General features: G+C 35.1%; 1 protein-coding gene across 2 annotated transcripts in view; it reads left to right on the plus strand.

The window, feature by feature from the left end:
* Positions 1 to 22,261, plus strand: part of mtd (TLD domain-containing protein mustard) — a 1,050,893-nt gene that overhangs the window by 364,441 nt on the left and 664,191 nt on the right. For both annotated transcript variants that reach the window (XM_081769482.1, XM_081769479.1), the window contains one exon: positions 258 to 443. In XM_081769482.1, the coding sequence (XP_081625608.1) occupies positions 361 to 443 (83 nt within the window). In that variant the 5' untranslated portion in view covers positions 258 to 360. The remainder of the gene's footprint in view (positions 1 to 257; positions 444 to 22,261) is intronic.

A 22,261-nucleotide genomic window follows, 5' to 3' on the forward strand; every position in this document is an offset into this window, starting at 1 on the left:
ATTTTTTTAAATTCCATCTCCTTTCCTCTTCACTTTCCTCCAATATATGCATATAGGTTATTGAAATTACTGTTAATGTAAATAAAACTTGCATTTTATAATCCTTTTATCTGATTTTTTACGCTACGATTTAAAAAAAGTTAACGTTGACAGTTGTTTGCTTTTCACAAACGTTATAAGCTTAAACTATCGTTTGATCTGCTTATCCCTCTGGGAACACAGTAATCCCATTTTTGTTTGCTTTTGTTTCTTTTCAGTCAAAAATGGATACCATGGAACGGTATGGATTGTGTCTGACCTCGTACTGAACTCAGAAAATAGGGAAAATGTAATTGTGAAATTCTCTGGTTGTGTGTAACTATGGCAACACACACTGGGCCCTCCAGACAGCGCTCACTGAAGGATCGTCTAAGAGATGGGATAACTGGAAGCCTCCCGTGGCAGTAAGCATATTTTCTTTCTTTTCAATCTAATTCGTTGTTTTCTCGTTGGTGTAGCGACTGTGTTCATAATGTTATTTCTTTTCTTCTTTTTATTGTGTTTGTATATTCTACAGTGATGTTAGAAGTATGTATTAAATTGAATTTTCCTGAAGAAGCTCACTTAGGTGTCCATTATTGAAAATTGCCTTTTCCTTTATCTGCGCTCCAGAATTTTGCTTCTAGTGCTTTGAACGATAGTAATTTTCTGATTAAAGTCTTTTCTAAGATGTTGCGAGCACAACTAATGCTTTTATAAGCTCTATTCTTTACACTTAGTCCTTTTTGCTATTGAAAAGGATAGAATTAAATCTCAATAGAGCCACAAGCACTTAAATGTATTCAAATTGATATTGGAAAGATATTGTGTCAACATGAATTTCTCGGAGGTAGTTTATAGCTGCGATATTCTCCCTTCCAGGGTCACTTAGAAATATTGCTTGTGGAATGGAATCTGCTTTGGTCACGGCTCATACTTTTACATTGTGTTGACAACAGCATTATCCAAGCAACCAAAATGACCGGCCCAACCTTCCTTTGTGATCGCGTTGATTTTTATTTATTTAGTTTTATTTTACATGGCGAAGTTAAAGCTAATCATGCCTTGTCACCCACTTGACCATGCAATGATCAGGATTAATATAACAATATCTAGGGTTGCCAGATTTTTTAAACGAAAAACCGGGACACCAATCTCAGACTATATATAAGGACAGATCTCCTACTCATTTGATCAGTCAATTAATTACTTGTCTTTTCCCAGTAACTACTCACAATGTTCCAGTTCATTTGTGTTAACTATGTATAGAATGAAGCCCCACAAGAGAGGTATAAAGAATGTGAAAAGATAATGTAAAAAGAGTTATTTGGCATCCTTTTCAGAATTTCGATTTACTGTGTTTAACAGGTCCCAAATATTGTGCCAATTACACTTGAGATTGATGAGAGTTTTTATGATTGAAGATATTTTTTTTTCTGTGTTGCGTCATCACCTGAGTCGGAAACACTATCCTAAAAGAAAATACAAATTTAGCATCTAGCAAGAAAAAATACATTTACACTAAATTTAGAGCTATAAACAAAAACTAAATCTCTCGAAAGACTTACGCAGGCTCTCCAAAAGTTTGACATACACACACACACACACAAAATCCAATATCAAAATTAAACAAGATACATACCTTTATGTGTTTAACTTCTACTTCCTGTGCTAGAGTAAGTAATTACGGAAATTTAGCCTGAAAATTTTATCAGATAAAGGAAAAAAATATAAATCCAAAATTATTGAATCCATGCACAACATCTTCAGAAATATTTACACATGGGAAAATATATTAAAGGCAACTCAAGTCTCAGAAGAAATTGTGCCTAAGAAGACGACAGAAGAATTAAATAGAAAGTTTAAATGCGGTTATTATGCAGCGACTAGAGCAGTATCGCCAATGTTGATTAAAGTTCCAACAACGAAGCAGTTCTGCGGCTGCGCTGCCAATTGAAGTATAAAATGTCTGGTAGTTAAAGCCCGTCACAGGGAAAAATAAGTTATTTTCTATTGAAATTGATATTCAAGAAATTATTACCATAACGTAAGTATGCCTGCCTCTTAAATATTTTTTAATTTTTTTTTCCTCTGGAAGCTAAACAACCTATAGGACGAAAGAATAGATGTTGGCTACACAAATCTTCCGAAAACCTTCCGTTTTTAGATGAGACACACTAGTTCTTGCAGGTTGGTTTCTTTTTTCAATTTGAAGAAGGAAAACCCGGACACACAGGCGTCCCGAAAACCGGGACGTTTGGCAACCCTAGACAATATCAAATATTTATAAACTAATAAATTTAAAAGACACATATTGAAATGGCAACAAAAATTACACTCACAATCACCCCCACTTATATATCATATCAACATATAGATTATTATAAATAAACACATAATACATTTAGGGAATAGCAGAAACAAATGAAAGGTAAGAAGAATAAAGATTAACGATTTTGTCATATATCAGTAAACCTAGAAAGACTCATGGATGGTCTGCTTAACCGACTTCTTGAATAGATAGATTGACAGATTGCCATATGCTGGTTGGAAGGTCATTCCATGCACGAATAGTTGATGCAAAGAATGCAATCGAGTAATAATATTTCGACGAGTATAGGGAAAGAGAAAGAACGTGAGTAAAACAACTTTCGGGCACAAACATGTTATAGTAGTCAAAACTGTTGATTTCAACCAACGAATTTTTAAAATTAATTCAACTTCACAATATTGTTGCTAATTTCGTTGAATTCAACCAACCAATATCTACCGATTGACCAACGTTTTACTTTGGTTAAGGTGAAAACTGTTTGTCAGTTTGATTGCTTTTCTGGTGAAAGTTCGTTTGTCAGAAACTATTGGGGCAAAGAGGACATCATCAACGTATTATCGTTGAAAAATGTTGATTTTACCAAAAATTAAACCAGTGGCCTACAACAGTCATTTGGTTACTAGGATTAGCCAGCGAAGTAAAGAGTTACGTCAATTCGAAGTTAAATAATAATAAGTAATGTATATATATATATATATATATATATATATATATATATATATATATATATATATATATATATATATATATATATACATTACTTATTATTACTCTTTCATTCTCGAAATATTTTGGCGCTACGCAGTGGGGATAGGGCTATATATATATATATATATATATATATATATATATATATATATATATATATATATATATATATATTTGGTCTAGGAATTAATTCGTGCGGTTGGTACGCACACATTGAAGCTGTAGTACAAACACAAAATACATAAATACCTTAAGAAAAATATTGTCCATCGCTAGCCACCACTTTCGCCCATCTGTCAGGCAATGTACGGATTCCGTGGCGAAAGAAGTCCTCATCCTTGGAAGCGATCCAGTCAGAGACCCATGTTTCGATATATTCTGAAGAAGTAAACTGCTGTCCAATCAAATCGTTGTTCATGCAATCGAACAAGTAGTAGTCCGAAGGAGCAACGTCTGGTGAATACGGCGGGTGGGGTAAAACTTCCCATCCGACATTTTCTAAATAGGTTTTGACCGGTTTTGCGACATGTGGGCGAGCGTTATCATGTTGAACAATAAGTTTATCATGTCTGTTCTCCCATTCTGGTCGTGTTCTGGCCAGAGCTTGCTTCAAACGCATTAATTGTCGTCGATAACGTTCTCCATTCATAGTTTCACCCGGTTGCAGCAGCTCATAGTACACCACACCTTTCATATCCCACCATATGCACAGCATAACCTTTGCACAGTGAATATCTCGTTTTGGTTGTGATGGACCTGGTTCACCTGGTTTCACCCAGGCCTTTTTTCGTTTAGGGTTCTCGTAATGGATCCACTTCTCATCACCCGTAATAATTCGATGCAGAAACCCCTTTCTGCTCTGTCGTTGAAGCAGCAATTCGCAAATGGTTTTTCGTCTTTCAACGTCTCTGTCTTTCAATTCATGTGGAACCCAATGTGACATCTTTTGAATCATTTCCATGGCTTTCAAGCGTTTGGAGACTGTTGTTTGATCAACGCCTAATGCTGCTGCAAGTTGTTCCTGCGTTTGACACGAATCCTGCTCGAGCAATGCTGTCAATTCTTCGTCTTGAAATTTTTTTGGCTGTCCAGCTCGCTCTTGGTCTGCCAAGACGAAATCACCACTTCTAAACCGTGCAAACCACTTCTGACATGTTCGCTCAGCTAGAGCATGGTCACCATACACTTCCACCAAAATACGATGACTTTCAGTCGCACTTTTCTGCATGTTAAAGTAATGCAGCAGGACACCCCGCAAAAACACTTTATCAGGCACAAATTGCGCCATGTTCACTTAACTACAAACTGGTGTTGTTGACGCTTTAATCCACTGCCCTATACTACGAACGATATGCGATGACAGGGGTTTGCAACACATGTGTGGATACACGGAACTGTGGGACGCTCCGTTCGTTGCGCCATCTCTTGTCCACCCGCACGAATTAATTCCTAGACCAAATATATATATATATATAGCCCTATCCCCACTGCGTAGCGCCAAAATATTTCGAGAATGAAAGAGTGAATCTTAGTAAACCTATCCTTTTGTTGTTGTTGTTGTTGTTGTTGTTATGACCGTGTTTATAAAAGATTATTTATAATGTTTGGTTTAATATAGGTCTAACTAATAAACTTATTTACATCGTAGATACAAAATCAACTCTAACAATTAAGACCTTTCCAGTGCCGTGGAAAATCAGCGCCGGGGTCAAGAGTGGACCTATATGCTGATAATCCCGTAAATAGCGAGGTCGACAGACCAGCCGCGAAACGCCACCATGGTTGGCGCAAAGTGTAAGAAAATCTCAAAAAAATGAACTGTGCTTTTCCTTAATTTTGACCACTTTTTATGATTTTTCCCTTCCATTATATATATCTTCTTTTTTCTCCTGAATTTTGTGCCCCCTTTGGGCCTTTCTTTAAGGCTCTTCGCTAAGGTTAACTCTACTTTTTTGAATTTTGGTGAATAACTTTATGAAAATAAAGAGTTGAGTTGATTTTGAGTTTAATATCCCTTTCAGCAGAGAAGCTATATGAGACGGGACCTACTGATTAACGTGGAATTCGAACCCCATGAGCTGACGCCGGGAATCGAACCCATGAGAATAAAAAATAACGAAAATGTAGAAAGTAATCGCGATTTCGTAGACAAAGAAATAACTGTTTTCACATATCTTCTTATAGATCAGGAATTTTCGTGCGCATTTTATGACGTCTTACTAGTTGGGCACCCAAATTTAAACACTATACGAAAGGTCTTGGAAATAATTATTAGTTCACATAAATAGCAATTTGTAACTTCTACCATCATGTTCACTTTCTATATTATTATTCATTTTTTTCTATAAGTTATTCACTATTTTTTTTAAAAAAAGTGGTTTGGCCTTAGCAAAGTGGTTCTCAACCGATGTGTCGCGAAACACTGGTGTGTCACCAAGCCCCCTAAGGTGTGTCGCGAAATTTTAGAATTTAACCAGCTGAGAATGCATGAAGAGCATTGCCAGAACAAACTTTAAAAGAATTTTTTTATTAATCTTTATTAATTTTTCATATAATTCAAATTTATATGAAATTCTATATTAAATTTATTTGATTAGATTCAATAGATAATACACTTACATATTTTTAACCTGTTTATTAGCGGATCTATTGAATAAGCTATATTGAGCTGTCAGTTTTTATATACTGAAAATGCAGATATAACTAGTGTTCACCGGTTACCACTGTATTTGGTACCAAAATGTTCATCATTCTCTTAGGTATTGATCAACATCAATGTCATCTCTCTATGACTTACGGTTCACGAGATATGGCTCCTTAAATCTCCCGAAATCGAAACTTTTTTGGCCAATACGTCAGGAACGGTAAGAGTGATGCGAAAAATTCCATCGCTTCTTTCAGATAGTTTTTGATGTTCTATCGAATTAAGGGCTCAAAATTAATAGGTTGACTGCCAAGGTGATTTGAGGCTACTGGTCCCAGGAGGCCTTGAATTTCTTCTTACCTTTTTGGCTCGAGTATGGATAATCATGTCACATTTTTGTCGCTATATTTTGCTTCTCCCGAAAATGTACCAATGGGAGCCGAGCACCATATGCATGCTCATGGTCTCTCAGTAATTTGTGACAATGAGCATCATATATGATGCTCAAGAACCTGGATAGATTAGTAATTAGTGATATCAAGCATGAGCATCATATATGGTGCTCATGGCCCCATAGAGAAATAAGGTGAGCACCACATATGATACTCATGGCAGTCAACCTGTTTGTAAATAACAGACACACACACACATACAGACAGACAGAGAATTCAGAAACGACCAAGAATTTAATAACAATTAGTTAAAATCGAGACAGACTGCACCAGTCAACACCTCCAGCGGCAGCAGTAATGATCAGTGGTACGCACAGTCATTATAAAACTAATAGGTTTCACTATTATAATAGATATTATTATTATTATTATTATTATTCTCATTATTATTATTATTATTATTATTATTATTATTATTAATAATAATAATAATAATAATAATAATAATAATAATAATAATAATAATAATAATAATAATAATAAAAATATCAAATAGACCCTAAGTGTGTCGGGATGTCCTGGATGTTCAGTGAAATGTATCCTTAGTCAAAAAAGGTTGAGAACCACTAAAGCACATACATCCTATACGTTACTCAAAATAATGGCTGGGTCGCAGTGGCTCAGTAGTGGAGCCTTCACCTCTAGTGCGTGGAGTCCTTGGTTCGATCTGAGATCGCGCCAAGTGAACTTTGTGGTTTACAAACACCGTGTGCATGAGTTTTCTCGGGTTCTCCCGTTTCCCCCCACATTCCACCATTTCCTTCATTTTTCATCATCAACGTGTTCTTTAGCCTACCCGACATAGCTGTGGGACATGAAAGTTTAAAGATTTCATTTTTTTTTCTCGAAATAATAGCTTGTATAGAGTGCGTTACGTATTTAAAGAATAGTAACGAAGTTATCTCCAGTTTCTCTCAGCGAAAAGTTTTTTTTTTCTTCTTCTTTATTTATTAATATAACTTCGGTATTCATGTGTAAGATTTTATGTTTCCGTGTTTAGTGTTCGTTCTTGTTTATGCATCATACTCGTACCATTGTTTCCTAGCTTATTTCTCCCAAAGAAATATCTGGGAGTCGCTCTTTATACGTCTCTTTCATTACTGTCAACGACAGGCTTCAGTTACCGTCAAACAATTGCAGGAAATTGTTCTGAAAATGTTGTTAAATGCGTGTATCCTTGGATTCTCTTTTCAAGTAAATAAGGATTTCTTTTCTTAAATCGTTATAAACAGGTAAAATGGATCTTGCATAAACAGTAAAGAAATATAATGACATGATGAAATACAGAGATTTGACATCCAGCTTCGCCCGTCCGTTATCTTTCTGTTTTATTGATCACAGTTGTTAAGTACCAAAAAACAAAACAAATATATGATACTCAGAATTTATTAATAAACATATATCATTTCACGTACTCAAGTAGAATGATATCGTATGGAAATTGTTCCAGTTTCATTAAAAATATCCTTTCACAAAAAGTATATTATAAATCCTGATGGGAGCTCATGTGGTTCAGATTCCATGTTAAGCTGTACATCCTCGTCTCATATAGCATCGGTGTGAAAAGGAACGCTTAATTCAAATCCAACGAAGAAGTCTTCTTCTTCTTCTTCTTTGCAGTTTAGTTCATTGTAGACTACGGAATCCTTAACAACGCCTCGCCATTGGATCGTATCCCTAGCTCTTGTCCTTCCACCCCCGAACGTCCATTACTCGTAGGTCTTTCCCGACGTCTTCTAACCATCTTTATTGTGCCGTCCTCTCGCTTTCGTTCTTCCGATAATATTTAGGTTGATCATCTGGTTAGGTATTCTCGTATTGTTCATTCATATCCACCTAATCTTTGGACTTTGTTACGCTTATTTATGTCTTCATTGTGGAATATCGACCCTATTGCATGATTATATCATTGTTTTTAATTGGTCGAAAATTCTTTAAAAATTTTCTTTCAAATATTAGCAGCTGCTCTGTAGATCTGCTGTCTAGATCTGTAAATTTCCTCTCTTCACACCCATGTGTTTTATTAGAATTTTATGCATTTTTTACCTTTGTTTCCCTAGACAGTATTTTAGCTCTGGACAATTATTTATCTTGGTAGTAACATTTGTTACCAGCCTGTGATATGTGTCTTATGATCTTCATTACATCAGGATCATTTGTTATGAAGTATCCAAAATAGTTAAACTGTTTGATGCTCTCGAAACAATAATACTTTATATTTAGCTCTTCTCCATTGGTGTACTTGTCTGCACGGAAAGTTCTCATATATTTAGTCTTTTCTTCATTCGTTTAAACCCCTTTGGTACTGGATAGTTTATCCAGCTGCTCCAGTTCTTCGTTTTCAATGGCGTTTTACTTCTCTGCACTCAAGTTCTCTAAAGTATTCGGCCCATTCTATTACCTTGACAGTTTTATCTTTGTACATCTGCATTCTTGATCCAAAACCACTTGGTTCATCCTTGATAACTTTGTATATTCTTCTTGTATGTTGTTCTATCCTGCGCACCTCTGTCTCCCTTACTTTATTCTCCATCCATTCTTTCTTTCTTTTTCTGCATATTTTAGTTGCTTGTTTTCTTCTCTTTTTGTATTCCTGGTAGTGCATTGTGGTGTTGCGTAGTATTTTCCATCTAGCTTCCTTCTTGTTCTCTGTGGATTTTTTGCATTCTTCATTGAATCACTTCTTTCTTTCTTCGGGCTTCTTTTCGCAGCATCTACCATACATTTTTTCTACTTTGTTCCATATTTTGTCAATATTTTCTGTCCTCCGAGTGTTCTTAGGTTTTTTGCCTATGTTTTTCTTGGAAACTTTTCTGTTGATATTTTCTTTTAGTTTATCAGTGTTCTACTTACGATTTAGTTATCGTTTTCTCTTTGCTCATTGCTATGTTGGCTAATCTTTGTCATATTATTCCTGTCACCAAATGATGGTCGCTGTCACAGTTTGCCCTTCCATATTTCTTTATGTCTGTTGTTCAAGTTGTGTGACTATGGTATATAGTTATATGATGAACTTGGTTAACAGTATTATTGTCCGGTGATTTCCACGTACCCTTATGCATGTTTTTTTTTTTTCTTTTGAAGAATGTCCAACCATTTTCGCTAGTTATCAAACACTGTTGTAAAATGAGTTCTTATTAGTTATATCAGTTATTTGTGTTTCTTTGACGATCCTTGCATTGAAGTCTCCTGCTATTATCGTGATGCCATGTCTGCTAATTCCTTCCCTTACTGTTTGTAGTTATTCATATAATTCTCCATTTTCATTGTCATCGTTGTGTTCTGTGGGAGCGTACACCGAAACTATCGATATGTTCTGAAATTTTTCTTACAATCTAACCTTGCATATCCTTTTATTTACTGAAGTAAACGTTAGCGACGACATTTTTTTCCTATTTTTTACTAATTATAAATCCGGTACATACAAAAGTTCCTCTTTTTTTCTCCGGTATACACAAGAGGTAATTTTGATTATCAATTCTTCCATAACCTTCCTGTCGAATTCCTGTTCTGCTAGTATTCCAATGTTATATTTCTGCAATTCATCCGCAATTTCCTGCATTTTACCCGGCTGAAGAATTGATCTTACATTCCAAGTAGCCAGACGAATGTCATTGCCCTTTTTTACGTCTCATTTTCTTCTGTCCCTTACCTCAAGGACTTCATACCCTGTCTCTAACAAGAGTTGATAGCGCCACCCGTGAAAGCGAATTAGGACTTGGGAAAGAGACTTCATTTAAAAAAAAAAATGAACCATTCGGTGCATTTCACTACCCACATTGGTGTCAACCAATTAGGTATTATATACAGGGTGGGTCAAAATAAGTGTTACAAGTCAATATCTCGCGAACTATACATCATATAAGAAAAACATTAAGAGACAATGTACAATACAGATGGGCCTCAGAAATGAGTCAAGCATTAGGTTCCCCCGCCCCCCATTTTGGGGGAAGGGGGATGAACGTGAAATTTTCAAATGGAAACATAGGTCGAGTGATACCTCGTTCGAAAGAACTTGAAAAATTGAACAATTTTTGTAGGAAACAATTTTTGATATGGGGCACCGTTTTCAAGATGGGTCCCAAAAATGGTCCTGTATCCGATAAAATTTCCAGTACTTATGAATAAGTGTTACAAGCCAATATATCGGAAACTATACATAATATAAGAAAAATATTAAGAGACAATGTACAATACAGAGGGGCCTCAGAAATAAGTCAAATATTAGGTTTCCCCCGTCCCCCATTTTGGGGGGAGGGGGGTGAACGTAAAATTTTCAAATGGGAACATAGGTCGAGTGATACCTCGTTCGAAAGAGCTTGAAAAATTGAACAATTTTTGTAGGAAACAATTTTTGATATGGGGCACCGCCAACAGTAAAATTCGGAGGTGGTGGTGTTATGGTGTATTCGTGATTTTCTTGGAGGGGGCTTGCACCCCTTGTTGTTTTGCATGGCACTCTTACAGCGCAGGCCTACATTGATGTTCTAAGCACCTTCTTGCTTCCCACTGTTGAAGAGCAATTCGGGGATGGCAATTGCATCTTTCAACACGATCGAACACCTGTTCATACTGCACAATCTGTGGTGGAGTTGTTATACGACCATAACATCCCTGTAATGAACTGGCCTGCACAGAGTCCTGACTTGAATTTCTATAGAACACTTTTGGGATGTTTTGTGACGTCGACTTCGTGCCAGGCCTCACCAACCTACATCGATATCTCTCCTCAGTTCAGCACTCCGTGAAGAATGGGCAGCCATTCCTCAAGAAACCTTCCAGCACCTGATTGAAAGTATGCCTGCGAAAGTGGAAGCTGTCATCAATGCTAAGGGTGGGCTACCACCATATTGAATTCCAGCAGTACCGATGGAGGGCGCCACGAACTTGTAAGTCATTTTCAGCCAGGTGTCCGGATGCTTTTGATCACATAATATATATATATATATATATATATATATATATATATATATATATATATATATATATATATAGGCTGTTAATGAACTATATCGACAAACTGTAAGAGGTGATCCCTCACGTCAAAATAAGAGAAAAAGTTCATATGGACCTATGGCGAAAAGTGCATAGTTTCAGAGCTAGGGCTGTCCAAAATCGCGAGAAAGCCAAATATCAACAGGCCCTATTTCGAATTCCAGAAACTGTGGATGGTGGTCCTTATCAGCGTAAAGAAAGCCACGCATACAGAATTCAAAAGTGCATATGTCGTCAATTTTCAATAGATGTACACGATATTCCTTACAGGGTGTAATTCTCAGATATTCTCTCAATAGAGTTTTCAGATACACCCTGATTTCAAAGAGGGTTCAAAGTAGGCAGGGGGTAAGCTTTGATAACGATGGACATCCAATGCTTCGAAGGGAAGTCCTAAGTGTTAGGAACCGGCAGCTCCATGTTTGTTTGTTTGTGTGTGTGTGTGTGTGTGTGTGTGTGTGTGTGTGTGTTCGGAATAACATGTGATGCGATGTATTTCGTCACTGTATATTTCACGTTTTCTTGATTTATAAGCGTGAAAGAAAACATTGCAGCATGCGTTTTCCCGAGTACGACAGACCGTGCTGCTGACGATCCTTAACACTCCCAACATCGTGCCAAATGATTCCTTGTTCACTGCTATCAAGGATTATCGTTTGCTTGCTTTGGACCAATTATAAAGTCAGAGCGTATCTCAAAATTCGGTTGATGGTATATCTGGGAATTTCACCCTCCATGGAATACTGTGTACACCCATGGAACATTAATGAAATATGCATTTTTGAATTTTGTATGCGTGACTTCCTTTACGCTGATAAGGACTATCACTCCAGGATTTCCCGAATTCGAAATAGGGCCTCTTGAAATTTGGCTTTTTCGCGATTTTGGGCAGCCCTAGTTCTGAAACTATACACTTTTCCCCACAGGTCCATATGAATTTTTTCTCTTATTTTGATGTAAGGAATCACCTCTTAGAGTTTGTCGGTATATATGTGTTCAAAAAATCGTTGTAGGACATATCGAAATTCACAACCATTTGAAGTTTTTCTGGTATTAATTCCAAGTAGCTTATGTTTTTGACATCAGTATATCACAATTGATCTAAACTGCAATAAGGTCGAGACAGTGTTGACAACCAAGGCTAAGGTGTTAGAACCAAATTACTTTTAAACATAAGATTGGTATACTGGTTAGAGATAATAAATAATAACGCAACGTATTTCACTTTCTCTCTAAGTACATGCTGTTGTGTTGCGTTGTTAGCAGTGTGTCAGAAATCAATTCCTCATTTTTTTAGCACTAACTTTTAAAAACATTTTTAAATTGTCCAGGAGCATCATTTCTTTTATTTATTTTTTTAAAAATCGTTTTACCGGGTAAAATGAAAACGTGTAACGCAAAACATGCCTCAATAACGTAAGCTTTGCCAACCTATCCTACGTTAATGTTCTTTTACCAAATTGGACTTCATAGCGCATTCCAAACATTTTTGTTTTAAACTAATGATCAGTGTATATATATATGTATCAGTGTTGGGTAAGTTACTTGTAAAAATGTAACGCGTTACAAGTTACTTTACTTTCGCTTAAAATGTAACGCATTAGTAACGCGTTACTTGCCCCAAAAAGTAACTGTTACTTTACTTCGAAAGTAACGCGTTACTAACGCGTTACTTTCAGGCCCGAAACTTTAAAAATGTGAAAAAGTATGACTTCAATTTTCCGTATTATTATTATTATTATTATTATTATTATTATTATTATTATTATTATTATTATTATTATTATTATTATTATTGTACGTTCTGAATCGCTTTATGTAAGTGCAAGGACAAATTTTTACTTGATATATGAACATTTTCATATAATGTAACATTGATAAAATGCCATGCTGCGTTACTCGTAGGGATGGACACGAGCGAGTTCGAGCGAGGTTTCTTTGAAACTCGATTCGACTAGAAACAGACATCTTTGAGCTTGACCCAAGAACTCGACTCGAAAAATTTCCTCCAACTCGACTCGAATTGGGGTCGAGTTTCGAGTTGAGTCGAGCCAAATCCGGTGTGTAATACATTCTTTAAGTATATTACATAGACAGTATAATGATTATCAATGACACTACTACTACTACAACTTATTATTATTATTATTATTAATTATAACAACACTGTACATAAAAATGAAAGATAGGTGGTTAGTATTTAAATACTAAAAAACTAGTTGATTGCCAACCTCGGTAGTCGTGAAGTCTAGGAGTCAAGGACATTGTTCGCGAGCTTTTGAGTTTAGGTTGAGTATTCGGGCTCGAGCCAAACACTGTTAAAAGTTATAGGGCACTGGCCAAATATCTTCAAAACTGCTCGGCCCGGGTTTAGAATTGTCAACGACTCGAGCAGCTCGGCTTACAGCCCATTCACGTTCGACCCGAACCGAGAAGTGAGCCGAGCCAACAGCTCACCCAACCGACTCGGCTAGAGCAAGAGCCCTCAGATCAGTTGAGCCGAACCGAGAAATGCCTCAGCCCTACCAAGCCAGCTCAAGCCGATGGTTCAACCCAATTGAGCCGGCTCGAGTCATCTTCTCAGTTGAGCCGAGCCGAGCTGAGCTTGTTATAAAAAATCTCTTGTGGTCTCGCTATCGAGACGAGACGAGATGCGAGCAGTGTCCCATCTCGTAAGCAACACTAACAAATATTCCATATTACTGTTTAGCTTACATTTCTCATGGCTTTCGTTTTCCAGTGTAATCAAGCCATGATTTCAAGAAGAGTTAAAACGAACGAGCCATTTATCAAACTCGACGCGAAAAACTGAATCGGCTCGGAACTAGACTCGAGGATATTACCTTTGACTTGACTCGAAACTCGACTTGAATTTGAGTCAAGTCGAGTTTTAGCTTGACTCGTGCTCATCTCTATGCGTTACAAAAATGGTTGCTTATTATTATTCTGCTAAACTAATTATATAATAATAACAATGTTTATGTAAAATTAAAAATACAGAATATAGAGAAACATTACACTACAACTAATAAAATGAGAACACATGAACTGGGAGTGAATCAAAACTTGCCAGTAACTCTAAAATCGATACATGCTTTTTAAAGCTAGTTTCAAACTCTATAATCAACGGGACTCTAGGATAAGCAAACTGATCTGAAAGAACTCCAATATTACATACCATCAGCAAACTTTTCCTAGTAATAAAGTAGGCCTGCTCATCAGAACACAGTTTATTCATATTAACCCTTACTATAAATCGTTAATTATTGCACCCTAGTTGTTGATAAATATTTTCCGCCGGGGCACTTCAGACACTTTACTTTTAAATTCTGTCCTCCATCATCCTCAGCTCTTAAGAGAAAAGTATTTCAAATGTTCGAACGGTAAAAATTTTCGTTCTCCATCTTTATAAAAGCAACACCAATCAAAGTAAAATAGACTACCGGTATCAAAATCTAAGACAAAATCTTCCAGGTGCTTGAAATCAGTACACGTGATTTCCTATTTTTTTTAAAAAAAAAAGCAAGTGGAACTACGAACTTATCTGTTTCTCTGTGTGTCGGTGACTGTCGGTCACTGACATACGTAGTTCATGCTCGATTGTTTCATTCTGAGAAATTCACTTACAGAAAAGAAACATTTGTTTCCGAAAAAATATATATATACATATATTGTAGTTACTCATCCGAAATGTAACGCGCAAAAGTAACGCAAACTAGGTACGTTACTTAAAAATTTGTAACGCGTTACCGTTACAGTTACTTTGGAAAAAATGTAACGCGTTACAAGTAATGCGTTACTTGCGTTACATTACTTCCCAAGACTGATATGTATGTATGTATATATACGGTGTTCCAGCGCGGAACACACGTTACCTATGGGATGTAATTCCTGAGGTCATAAAAAAACAAAATAGCATTATGTGAACCCTATGTCGGCCAATGCACCATAATACAAATACAAAAGTTTAACGGGAAGGAAAATGCTCAATGTGTGTCAAGACGGGAACAGATGTTAAACCTCACTATTAATTCGCCTAAACCTGAATGTGTCATGTGCATGCTTCAAAATGTGACGTTGAATCAATGTACTTCGAAGCATAATGTATATTTTACAAATTATTTTATGATCATGTAACTCTCTGTTTGAAATCCATAATGCGTTAAAATCCCGAAAAAAACATTTTTAAGTACTTTGTATGTATGTACTCATCCGACAGTCTCGAGTATCGCCAATAGATGAGAGCATATTTTTCCTATATTTGTAATGAATTTCGTAAGGAGAAACAATATTCATATATTACTTTTTAAAATATATATATATCTTGTTATCTTCATTGTACGGTACACGCAATTTTATTTTTCAGAAAGTTGCTCCCGGATATTAATGAGACTCTCTCAACAAGAACAAAAAAAGAAAGAAAGAAAGAAGCAAAGGAAAAACAAAATATTAAAAAAGTAGACGTATTTCTATTTAATTAATAATTTAATTTGCTTTGAGGAAAACTTTACATATTGATCTCTTAAATTTTATTGAATTATTTCGAATTTTGTCGTTCCATTCAAAATATATTTGAATAATAGGGTAAATGCACTGATATCTATTGGTTTGGTTATTAGCATTCCTTTAAACTCACCTTAAATGCCACTACTGATGCTCAGGAATCACATTTAAATTTCCAATTGGACATATGGGACATTAGAAAACAAACCATATTTTCTGTCAAATTTTACATGGATAAAACTAAAGTGGATTTAACAATAATACAGAATTAGGGCCGTATTCCGTCCCAGCATTCGAAAAAATAGCGGAGCATAACGGAGCGCAAAACTTGCAAAAATCAATTATAACTGCTATTTCTGTTAACGCAAATTTTGCTCTGCATTGACGCAAACTGATACGAAATGGGGCCCTTAATGTTATTGTTGGGTGTAGTACACTTTAAAGCATTCAGGATCTAGGCGGCTCTAGAATGTAGTCACAAAGTAATATGCCTTCCCAATTAATACGACGAAAACAATAAAAAAAAATGGGTATTTAGTCCTGTGTACGAATGAAGAACGACCAAACAAAAATTTAGTTATTTTAGGCTGATAAATGTTGTTTCAAGGGTGATGGGATTCAGCAGTAGAGTTTCTCTTTGTTTGTTTTCATGTACAAATTAATATGAATGGAAAATAATTCACTTTCTCAATAATTCACTTCATTTTACACTCTCGTAGTTTACTAACACCTAATGCACATATATCTACATAACTCTTTTGTAAGCATTCACAGAACAAATTAATATGCTTGAACTACATTTGAAATAGATTTACCTCTAAAATGTTTTTATGCAAGAAAGCATGCGAAGTCATTGGTAAATAAATGTTACAGCTCTAATTCAAATAAATAATGATTATAAAATATCAATAGTACAACGAGATACTTTGTATCGGTCGATAATTACTTGTATCTTGGGCAGAAAGTGCTTCTACACAAGCATTATACCTGATATAATGTTAACTAAAGATAGCAAAAGAAGAATGTTTTAATATATAAGAAATATACATTATTATTGTATATTTGGTTGCTATGTAGTTGTTTATAGATACTCAATGGACATGTTTTGATTGCAAGTCAGTTTGTGTGAATATACGTTAAAAGAGAATCAACGAATAAATTATCTAATACTTATCATGGACTTGTAATTTCAGTAAAAAGGTGATAATACTAGTGAATATAATTACGGAAGATATTTTAAGGTGTAAACAATTATTGCCACTAAAGGATATACTTATATTATTAGCCGAACCAGGGTTGACGACTACCTTTGGTGAGTCGTTGTAAAATTTTTGGTTTACCTCACCCGGGATTCTTGTAAATTCATATCCCGAAGTCTAAAGTAAGGGTGAATTTACCTCTGTAAGAAGGTTCATGAATACGAACTCAACTATTCTCAGAAGTGGCAGAGTAATCACAAGAAAAATTATGATCGGTGAGATAGTAGAGAATGAAACTGTTGACAGTGTTAACAACGAGCAAAATATAGCTCCCATTACACCCGAAATGTTGACATTAGAAGACAAAATTTTAATGGCATTACAGCGACAGGAACAAAGCCGAAAAGACAATTTAGAAGCCATGAAGCAAAATTTGGCTCAGATGTCCAACGAATTAAAGCAGACGGTACAGCAGAAATCCGAAGAATCAAGTAGACAATATGAAGAATTGAGTAGAAGATTAGAGCACATAGATCGAAAGTCAGAAGAATTGAGTAGAGGATTGGAACAAATAGATCAAAAATCAGAAGAGACGAAACAATCTGTTATCCAGGCGGTGAGAGACATCACGTTACAGTTTGATGAAAAGCTAAAAAGATTATCTGAAGATTGCCAGGATAATTACAACCATGTAATCCAAGAAGTCAATTGTGTAAAAAAGGATTTGGAAGTAATAGAATCTTCTGTTCGTCAGCAAAAGATTCAGGTCACAGATAATTCTAACCAAATACGTGCAAATACTCAATTGATATCTACCTTACAAGAGGAAATTAGGACGTTACAGATTAAGGACAACGCATACCACAACAACATGGTTAATGATCGTTTGGAGTTCCCTTGTTCACAAGAGATGACCTCGCATTCAACCGCAGCAGATCAACGTGGACCTTACGTTATCTCTTCTTCAAGTAATCCATCCGATGAGGACATTATTTTGGAAAGAATTCATCCAAGGAATACAGATGGGCGGAAAAGAGATGGTTGAACCACGCATAACGCAGTAGGTAGAAATTGTCACTCAACACGAACACGAAACGGTGAAAGGAATGTAAAGTTAAGTGTAAAGATGAGCGAAATACGTGCTATGAGTAAGTTTAGTGGTAAATGTAATGAAAATGCTACTTCTTTCCTAGAAAAATTTCAGGATGAGTGCAGTATAATGTGTATAGATAAATCGCAATATATGAAACTAATCCCTCATTTATTACTCCCACCATGTTCTTTATGGTTTAAAGCAGTACGAGATCACGTCAATACATATGAGGAATTCAAAGCCGCGCTGATTGCAAATTACGAAAACGACTTTTTACTTGCAAACAGAGATGCCACGATTAGAAACCAACCTTTTAATCCTCGTTTGCACAAATCTGTTGTTGATTTTGTTGTAAATACGTATAACGAATTAAAAGTCGTAAATCCGTTGCAATCGGAATCTAGAGTGATTGCATCTATTCGAAATCTACTACCGTTTAAATTACAACAGATCATGTTTTCTACGCAGTGCATGAGTTTTAATCACTTATTAATGCTTGTCCAATGTTATGAAACTCAATACCAGGCACTGAATCATCAAGCGGGAGTAGGTAAAATTAAAAACAATTCAGATCACCTTGTACCTGTTCGGAATCTAAATATCCGTAATGTAAACGATACGGAACATAACCTAAATCGAGCAAATTTAAACAATCAGAACGAGCAAAATAGGCAAAGATATGTTGGGAATCCACCTAACCTAATCAATCGTGACAATAATTACGTCAGATCACTTAATCGAAGTAGACTCAAAAACAGTCGAAATACATGGCGAAATTCCAGAAATACAGTAAACTACATGGATAGACGTAATCGTAATTCAAGAGATGGCACTTCGTATCAAAATCAAAACAATGACGCAATTCATGTACAGAATAATGCGGAACATAATCACGATTGTGCAGTACAATGTACTTTATTAGAATCATATGCAAGTACGAATTTAAACTGACTGCAGTTGATGTAGAAAGGGTTAAACCCATATCAGTTATAGATTCTTATGAACATTTATCTTCAAATTTATGTGTTAATGTCAATAATGAAAACAACCCTTATGACTTTTAGATACTTTATCACGTTTGTTTCAACAAATGATAATTTTCAAATGATTTTAATTCTTTCTTGTTAATGTGAAGAATTATAGTTCGATTCATAATTGATTAAAAGCAAAGGTTATTTATATTATATTGATTTGTGTTGAAACTTAATTATCAAGGATTATGTTAAGTATAAGGTTCATTCTATTAAGCTAGTTATTCGACGACTGTCTTCATGCGCCACCTTATATGTTACTCGCATAAGATTCTTCTGTATTATAACCTTATTGATACGATGTATACTGTAAAATATTATCTAAAGTAATTACTATATAATGCGCCCTAGAAAGACCAAACATTGTTATCATCACCGTTTTTAATAATGATTGAAACTGTTGATCATTCTAATGTGTTTTAAAATGAAATTATTTCTTACGTTTTTGACTTCGCACCCTTCGTTGATTATATTAGTAAGCGACGACGTTTTTATAATAAAAGATAAATATTAAAGAAATAAAAGACTTATTATAAATGTATTTATATGAAGGAAACTTAATGAAGTTATATATGAGGGGCGATCAAAATGTAAAGGACATAATTAATATAATACCATTATTATAAACGGACCAGTGGTTCTTAAATATAAAAGCCAAGCTACCTTGTAACTTTTATATCTAGTCCCATTATCGGGCGACATTTTATACAACGAGATACTTTGTATCGGTCGATAATTACTTGTATCTTGGGCAGAAAGTGCTTCTACACAAGCATTATACCTGATATAATGTTAACTAAAGATAACAAAAGAAGAATGTTTTAATATATAAGAAATATACATTATTATTGTATATTTGGTTGCTATGTAGTTGTTTATAGATACTCAATGGACATGTTTTGATTGCAAGTCAGTTTGTGTGAATATACGTTAAAAGAGAATCAACGAATAAATTATCTAATACTTATCATGGACTTGTAATTTCAGTAAAAAGGTGATAATACTAGTGAATATAATTACGGAAGATATTTTAAGGTGTAAACAATTATTGCCACTAAAGGATATACTTATATTATTAGCCGAACCAGGGTTGACGACTACCTTTGGTGAGTCGTTGTAAAAGGTTAGTCCAATGTCAATTCATGTAAGATAGGTTTAAGTCGGGGAACAGTGACGGAGGAATTCGATAAATTCGGTTCCCGCTAAACTTGCGGAACTTAACACATATTTTTAAACTTCCGCTTGAATATATGATCAGCTAATGAGCCTTTTGGCGTAGAATCCATTATTCGATTTCCGGTAGAAAAGTACGTATGTGATTCAGATTATACGTTAAACGTTATCAGAGCATCATGAATATATTATCGTGCCGCTGTTTTGAAGTCAGTAAATACTAAAAATATACGAGAAATTAAACTAGTTAACTTTTCATCATATATAACTTTTCATTATCATCATATTTGTTTAGTTTTTTATATCCCTTTCAAATTACTATTAATGGGTATGCAACCAAATGTTTATTACAAAACCAATTGATAAATTCGAATTGAAGAAATAGTTTGAGCAGTGTTGGCAACATCAATTGTTTCCCAATTGTTGAATAGCTTGAATTCTTTGTGCAGAGTAATATATGAAAAATAAATTAAATAATTTTATATGAGGCATAAACTGAATAGATGGCAAATTCGTTGTTAGTTCCCCTGTAATATTTGTACCTCACATCAGAATTTTAAAAATACCTTCGAAGTGAAAAATCACTGGAGTTTCCAAAGCCGGATATTAAGTTTGCAGGGGTAGGGGTACATAACCAGTTTCACCGCCATTGCCGATGTAACTTTCCTCATGTAGAACTCTGGAGCCGCCACTGTTCAGGGAAGAAAGAGGAAATTCACAGTTTCTGTACTGCCAACTGCACTATTTCTTTGTTTATTGAAGTATAATGTTTTTTTTTTAGAACTGAGGCTATAAGAGATGTGGACCTACAGTTTAAGGTGCAACCCAAACCACCGTGATGCGTTCAATGCACTCCCATCGGAAATCAAATCCAGGACACCGTGTACCAAAGGAGCATATGCTAGACGCTAGAACCAGCAGGAAGGACTAACACACCTCTCTGTTGCATATTGTATATTTCTTCTTTGCAGTAGAAGGAATATGTATAAAAATTAGCCCATATGACAAGAAATCAAGATCATATGCGCTTGTAGAGAATATGGTGGAGTCACGACAAATTGTCCTCAAATAAGACGAATGGATTAATTATTGAAAGAAATAACTAAATACAAAAACCAGTTTAATTGAAATTTTTGTTGACGTATAAAATATATTATCTTCTGGTACATGAAGAACTATGTACGTAATAGCACTTCGTTTTCATTATAAAATGTTTAGGAAGATACATGTGAAGGATCATATGTCACTTCTCTGCACCATAATATTCGTTTCGGAAGAGGATTGAGAACTGCGTTGTACAGCAGTTGCAAGTGACAGATGTTGTCTACGATCACAAGATAGATAGATTATTTCTAGAATCTTCATCGGAAAACTCTAAACAAGCTGAAGAGATGTGATGGAATGCTTTTTACGAGTTTCTTCCCGTCATGAAGGATGAAAATGTGGATGTTTCCCAATTCAGATATGAACATTTTATCTCTTTCGTCATCCAAACTGAATTACTCATTTCAGCATCCACGTGTATATATATATATATATATATATATATATATATATATATATATATATATATATATATATATATATATATATATATATATATATATATATATATATATATATATATATATATATATATATATATATATATATATAACTAAAATGTTTATTCCAAGAAACTGTTTTCTATCATTCAAACCAGAGCTTATTGAAAACTCTGTCTTCCACCTGTTAATTTGAATTCTAGTTTTGAAAGTAATACTATTGATTTCTTATAGTTACTTGTACTCATTAAGGGGCATAATTAAAATGACACTTTTTTCAAAAACTTACTCTTAAATCTGGATAAGTTCAATGCGTTTCTATGTACTTTTTAACAAGCAGCAGTTGCACGGAGTTTGATTGTTATGGCGTGATTTATTCTCTCAATTAATATTGAAATCGGATGTGGTATTAGGTTTCTACCATAATATTCCATCCGTTCAGGAGACGAGAGATCTCAATAACTACATCATGAATCACCAACAATTTTGGACATGATATAAAGGGCCATAACTTAGAAGTCGAGGTCGTTGGTGGAGGTGATCCGTCCACTATAAGTGGTACAAAATTA

Source organism: Thermobia domestica, chromosome 8 (genome assembly GCF_964235325.1).
Source record: "Thermobia domestica chromosome 8, izTheDome1.hap1.1, whole genome shotgun sequence".
Classification (NCBI taxonomy): Eukaryota; Metazoa; Arthropoda; class Insecta; order Zygentoma; family Lepismatidae; genus Thermobia; species Thermobia domestica.